The sequence below is a fragment of the Priapulus caudatus genome, unplaced genomic scaffold, assembly GCF_000485595.1.
Source record: "Priapulus caudatus unplaced genomic scaffold, Priapulus_caudatus-5.0.1 Scaffold15, whole genome shotgun sequence".
Classification (NCBI taxonomy): domain Eukaryota; kingdom Metazoa; phylum Priapulida; class Priapulimorpha; order Priapulimorphida; family Priapulidae; genus Priapulus; species Priapulus caudatus.
This window is the reverse complement of record NW_014577076.1, coordinates 914,403-921,077: the sequence shown is the minus strand read 5'-3', so window position 1 is coordinate 921,077 and position 6,675 is coordinate 914,403. Positions and strand designations below refer to the sequence as shown.

The 6,675-nt window shown below is 43.0% G+C and overlaps 1 protein-coding gene across 1 annotated transcript; it reads right to left on the bottom strand.

The window, feature by feature from the left end:
• Nucleotides 1–1,171: 1,171 nt before the first annotated feature.
• Nucleotides 1,172–6,463, bottom strand: LOC106809699. Its single transcript, XM_014812872.1, has 2 exons — nucleotides 6,305–6,463; nucleotides 1,172–2,759 (listed from the first exon to the last, which is right to left on the bottom strand). The coding sequence occupies exons 1-2, from the start codon at nucleotides 6,323–6,325 to the stop codon at nucleotides 2,199–2,201; spliced, it is 582 nt and encodes a 193-aa protein (XP_014668358.1). The 5' UTR covers nucleotides 6,326–6,463; the 3' UTR covers nucleotides 1,172–2,198.
• Nucleotides 6,464–6,675: the final 212 nt, after the last annotated feature.

Sequence of the window (6,675 nt, the reverse complement as noted above, 5' to 3'; positions counted from 1 at the left end):
AGATGTAAAATAAGTACACTCCTGTTTAAAAACTGGCGAGTTTAATTTTTATTCACACTACTAATATTGATCATTAAATCAATCAAAATTGCAATATTTGAGAATTAACTACTACTTTTAGTTACTTTGTAGATTACATAGTCTACATAATTTATAATCATCATGTCCAAGTACCTGAAATTCTATTCAATCAGAGTTGTGCATTTTAATCGCAGTCTTCCGTTCCTTCCGTTTAAATTTCCGTTATTACTAAATTTTCGACCAATCAAAAAGATTACCTTCTTTTCTTTTCAAGTTTCTTTGAACTTGGGGCAAATGTGGACAAGGGCAAGATGTTTATAACTAGTATGCAGCTAATATTAGGAAGATGTCTGGTTAACAAAATTCCCGGAGGATCTGATGGGGGATCCATGCGGAATGATTTTGTGCGTATACGAAACGGCAGTGTCTCATAATATGATTGGCTAGTACCGTATTTTCGCAATTAAAATGTACTGCTGCGATCGGTTGGAATGTAATTGTACCTAAAGTCTATTTCAATCGTGATTATAAATAACTGACATGATTGACTAAAAGTTATTTGCGATTAAAAAAGCGTGGCATTTGCCGACAACTTGCGAAAATACCGTAATAAACATAACCAAAATGCAACGAATGTTAATAAACACTCTCTTTTTAAAAACTGGTAGTATATAATCTAGCTTTAAAAAATGTTCTTTCTATTTTTATTCAACAATAAACAGTAAAAATTGGATTACGGTCAAATCAACCCCCGGTCTTGCAATTACATTTTGGTCGTCATCCGGATCCAATTAATTATTTAATTAATTAATTAATAAAAATGTTCACAGTGACAGAATTGAGCTGCCTTGGCGGAGGTCTGTGTTTATTTATACTTTAGGACGCTTAGGTGGTCTTCTATGATATAATCTAGAAAGAACCCCTTAACCTCGAATGTGTATTTCTTCGACTGTGATTTCTTGGTTATCAGTCTCCCCTTAATTATGTAATTTTTAATGATAACTAGATAAGCAAATCATTATATCTTCACAGTCGCTCGTACAATACAGACGTATGTGTGATATTTGTTAGGTAATGCGTGCAATAGGCAATGGTCGCACAGTATTTATGAGCGGTTTTTTCGAACAATAGAAACACGTAAAACGTGATCGAAGCTGTCAGTGGCACACCGTGTCAATAGCTTTATTTGTCAAATTCAACGAATAATAAAAAATAACTAGCTTTATAATCTTGCCGATCACGAACATGCGCCTCATGTTCAGGTCATCTTATAGTACTGTATAGCCTACGACTGCCATTTGTACATGGAATGTCTCAGATATGGTATACAACGCATAACGAAAGGCATTAGTGTCAGACAAAAACGATAAAGTTTTGAGCAACGAGTCTCAGCGTAATATGATCAATTCCGCAAAGCAATGGGCTGGTTGTTCTAACCAGCGACGAGGAATAGCGTTGCCACGAGCGTTCTCGCAGCGCAAACAAGGAAAGAACACGAAAAAACGTGATGCAAAATTAAACGCTTTTTCTCATTTCTATTCGAAAAATGCGACAAAATAACAACGAAACATATTAGGCTACACCGCTGTAAATGTAAGAACCCAGACGATAAAAAACGAACGTGACTGCTGCGGTGTGACATGCCCAGCTTTGGCGCCTCGCGGATTTCCGCCCACGTGCGCCTCAACGCGCACTGTTCAGATGAAGAACAGGAGAGAGAGGACGCAAGGCGTCGCTCCATGTTCCGTCTTCTCGTCACGCCGTCGTTGATTGATTCCATGCGCTGCAGATCGATGCGCGTCAAGTGGGTGATTGCACCGCAGCCCATCATATTTGTGAAATAGGAACAGATTTCGTAGTAACTGACGCCATCGGAACGTAATAAACATGAAATGTCAACCGACGATAAACAATAAATTACATAATAATCTAGTCGTGGAAAAGGTCATTGCGGATTTTATCTGTACAAAAATAACATCTCGCTGGCGTGTGCTACACACGTTGAAGCGTAAAATGTAAGACACCGGTGACTAGCACATAAAAAAAAACTTAAAATAATTATTAAATATTTAAATAAACCGAGAATGTAAATGATATAAACATGGCTAACATCGCCGAGCAGTTTATGCCAGGGATATCCATAACGCATTTGTAAAGGAATGATTTCAGTTGCTTCGTTAATTCCAGAAGGTGACGTTCGAGCAGTCCACGTCGGCGCTTCTACCGCCGCTTAGCGTGCAGTGTCTGGCGCACCTGGGGGCGTTGTAAGCGGCAGCTCCGTACATCTTGTTACATTCAGCGCAGTGAAAGAAACAAATGACCGCCGAACGCTTTTTCCGATGGCGGTGAGTCGGTTTCGTCCTTGATCGCTGCTCGGCTGTCGGCGCTGAGATCACTGCGCTTTTGTCTCCTACTAGCGCGCTGTCTCCCACGAGGCGGGAGTATCGCCGCCATAGCAGAACGCTATCTAGTTGCGGTAGAGCGGCGCTATGCCATCCGTTATGGCTGCTCGGGGAGTTTCCGTTCCCTTTTTGCTCTATTTCGCGGGGAATGCTTTCCAGTTCACGCGTGTCGCCGTATGTCGGCGTTAGTTGACTGAATGGTTTCGTGTCGGCGTGGGATGTTACTGACGATGGCGCTAGCTGGTGCGTGATGGGTTGCCCGGATGTCATTAATATTGCTGCCAATAAGGCCATCAGTATCGACTGTATTTTGCATCGAGGTGATCGGAGCACTTTCTGAAAAACAGGGCGAATTCATTTGACTTATTTTACAAATAATTGAGTGATACTTATATACGCATGAACCTATTAGTAGTTACTATAAATGCTTGGTACAAAGTCACTATCACTATAGTACTATCGTATAATGATCATGCGGGAAGGTAGTTAACATGCGTAGCGGTTGCGCCTTTCCACGTATATCGTTACTAGTGAAGCAGGCGTGGGGTTACATTAGTCATTCAGTTAGCCCAGCTGAGTGTATGTTTCTACGGGACCGCAGCAAGTTTACTCACCCGCAACAAATATTTTAGCAGAGTTTACCCATTAAACTGTACATGTGTGTCAGTTTATTTGTTTGTTTCTTTGTTCATTTGTTTGTTCTCTTGATATAGTTTGTATTATAGACGGGCTTTACTATCACCAGCTTCACCAGCTTCACCAGCTTCACCAGCCATCACTCAGCTTACAGCCAGCATCACCAGCTTCAGCCAGCATCACCAGCCTCACCAGCTTCACCAGCATCACCAGCTCACCAGCATCACCCAGCTTTCACCACTCACGCAGCTTCACTCAGCCATCACCGAGCTTCACCAGCTTCACCCACTTTCTACGGCAGCAATCAGCAGCAGCTTTCACCGCTTACCAGCTTCACTTAGCTCACCAGCTTACCAGCTTCACCACTCACCGAGCTTCACCATCATCACCAGCTTCACGGCACATCACCGAGCTTCCACCAGCATCCCCAGCTTTCACCAGCATCCACAGCTTCCCAGCTTCAACCAGCATCACTCACTTTTACCAGCTTTCACCAGGCTTCCACCAGCTCACCAGTTCACAGCAGCTTTAACGCAGCTCACTAGCTCACCATCTTTAACCGCAGCTTTAACCACTCACCAGCTTCCACCCTGTTCACCAGCTTTTTAACCTAAGGTGCTTTGGTAGCGAGAGTGTGTGTGTGTATACGTGCGCGTGTGTGCGTGCGTGTGTATATTCGTGTGTGTGCGTGTGTGCGCGCGAGTGTGTGCGTGCGTGTGTGTGCGCGTGCGCGTGCGTGTGTGTGCGTGTGTGTGTGTGGCGTGCGTGTGTGCGTGCGTGTACGTGCATGTGTTCACTCGTACGCACTCGTTTCGTGTGCACTCGTAAGCGTACACTCGTGTTATATGCGCGTGCGTTCGCGTGTACATGTGCCCTATGTGCGCGCATACGTTGATCCCTATTGACTTGCATGTCGTTCTAAAGTAAATACGCGGTCTTGCCTGACATTTATTACAAACCAGCGTATACTTAATATCCTTCCTGTATTTTTTCTGACATATCATCGTTGTATAAATTGTGTTTAATTGAATATCTTTATAAATGGTGCAAATTCCCGTCTTCAAATGTACCGTATACATGTTCCTCTCGCTCTTGCTATCTATCTATCTATCTATCTATCTATCTATCTATCTATCTATCTATCTATCTATCTATCTATCTATCTATCTAATCTATCTATCTATCTATCTATCTATCTATCTATCTATCTATCTATCTATATCTATCTATCTATCTATCTATCTATCTATCTTCTATCTATCTATCTATTCTATCTATCTATATCTATTATCTATCTATTATTTATCTATTCTATCTATCTATCTATCTATCTATCTATCTATCTATCTATCTATCTATCTATCTATCTATCTATCTAATCTATCTATCTATCTATCTATCTATCTATCTATCTATTTATCTATCTATCTATCTATTTACTTTATCTATCTTATCTATCTATCTATCATCTATCTATCTATCTATCTATCTATCTATCTATCTTATCTATCTATCTATCTATCTATCTATCTATCTATCTATCTATCTATCTATCTATCTATCTATCTATCTATCTATCTATCTATGCCTGTCTCTCTGTCTGCCTGTCTGTCTGTCTGTCTGTCTGTCTGTCTGTCTGTCTGTCTGTCTGTCTGTCTGTCTGTCTGTCTGTCTGTCTGCCTGCTTGCCTGCCTGCTTGTCTGCCTGCCTGCCTGCCTGCCTGCCTGCCTGCCTGCCTGCCTGACTGCCTGCCTGTCAACTTGCCCGCCCGTCTGCCTGTCTGTCTGTCTGTCTATCTGTCTGTCTGTCTGTCTATCTGTCTGTCTGTCTGTCTGTCTGTCTGTCTGTCTGTCTGTCTGTCTGCCCGTCCGTTCATCTGTCCGTCCGTCCGTCCGTCCGTTCCGTCCGTCCGTCGTCCGTCCGTCCGTCCGTCCGTCCGTCCGTCCGTCCGTCCGTCCGTCCGTCCGTCCGTCCGTCCATCCGTCCGTTTGTCCATCCGTCCGTCTGTCCGTCTGTCTGTCTGTTTGCCTGTCTCTCTGTCTGTCTGTCTCTTAGTCTGTCTCCTTGCCGGTCTATCTATCTATCTATCTATCTATCACGGTATTTCTCTCTCTCTCTCTCTCTCTCTCTCTCTCTCTCTCTCTCTCTATCGCTGACACTTTCTACCTATTTCTGTCATTTATATATTCACCTTCTCTCTTTTCACTTAACTTAATTGAGGTGTAATGACGTAACCAGCCGCAACTATCAAGCTTTATATTTAGAAAATTCACATGCCTGTGTAACTTCATTTGAGATATGCAACAAGATATGTTTTTGCTATGGTTGTACATATCAGCTATATCTTGTGTGCTATTTGACATTACTATTAACGGCTTACTACTCCGGTCTCCATGACGGACATCTATCGATCTCCACCTCAAGGTTTGGATAGAGATCACTGTTCTGTATCAGCTGTCACATTTAACATTATATTATTGGTAATTCATAATATAATAATATATGATGTACTTCAACAAGCTAACCAGTATAAATACGTAAATAATCATGAGAAGTCATCGTGTGAGTGTGAGTATGTAAAGCCGGGGAGTACTGGAACTTCCACAGCTTAAGCTCTAATACGAATTACGGGCGCATTCCCTGCGTTAGAAAGTGTTGTGATCACTAGCGGTAATGGTCATACGATCGAGATCAATGTTGAATTTAAACGAGTAAGATCTCCAATTTGATCAATGTCATAATAACACCACGCTAACAGACTGGAGCGGCTCTAAAGTGGGAACTACTCGCTCGCATGCCCTTTACTACCCGTGAGCGCGGTTGTAACATTAAAACACCATGAAAACTCAATGAGTCAGAAATGTGAATCGAACACTGATGTTTAAGTAACGTTATCAGATTCAGTGATGCGTATTATGTGCACAGCAAGGGAAGTGACCGAATGACTCTACATAAGATGGCTGTAGGCCTACGTAAGCATAATATAGCCTCTTACTAGCACACACAAAAAAACAATCTACTTATTTACTAATTGTGAAGGTAATTTAGATAACGCGTGATTTAAGCCAATTGAATAATTTTGCGACGAGCTTTTAATGCTGTTGGCGTAGTACTACTTTCTCAAGCCTGGTGAGTGAAACATAAAATTAGTTTGAAAACATTTCTTGAACACGGGGGAGTACGTATCAACAATGACGCAGACGGACATTACGGACGTTACACGCCTGGGCGCGTGTGTTACGTACCTTTGTAGTCGTAAGATACATCTGCTAGCGTATATCGGCTGGCCTCTAGACGGCGCGTGTGGTCGTTGATGTTATTGTTCTAGCCGTGGATGTCTGGAGCGTTACACGAACAGCTTGATCGCGCTCGCTGACTCCTCACACACTGACACACACTTTCGGTTCCAAGCCGGGATGCTGGTGCGCAAATCCGGCTCGGGTTCTACCTCCGGCTTATAAGGCAGGAGGATAATTACCTGCCGCGGAGCTGCCTCTTGGTGCGCCGTACGCGCCGACGTGGCTCGCTACGTCATCGCTGACGAGACGGTCGAAGTCAGGAGACGGGTCACCCATAACACGCCCTCCCCCCACCCGACAAGACGCTGCTAGCCTCT

Excerpts from the sequence above, each read along its gene's own strand:
- LOC106809699 (XM_014812872.1), bottom strand. The coding sequence starts at position 6,325 with ATGTATCTTACGACTACAAAG. Across the intron at positions 2,760-6,304 it reads TGTATCTTACGACTACAAAG|AAAGTGCTCCGATCACCTCG; the intron begins GTACGTAACACA and ends CCTGTTTTTCAG.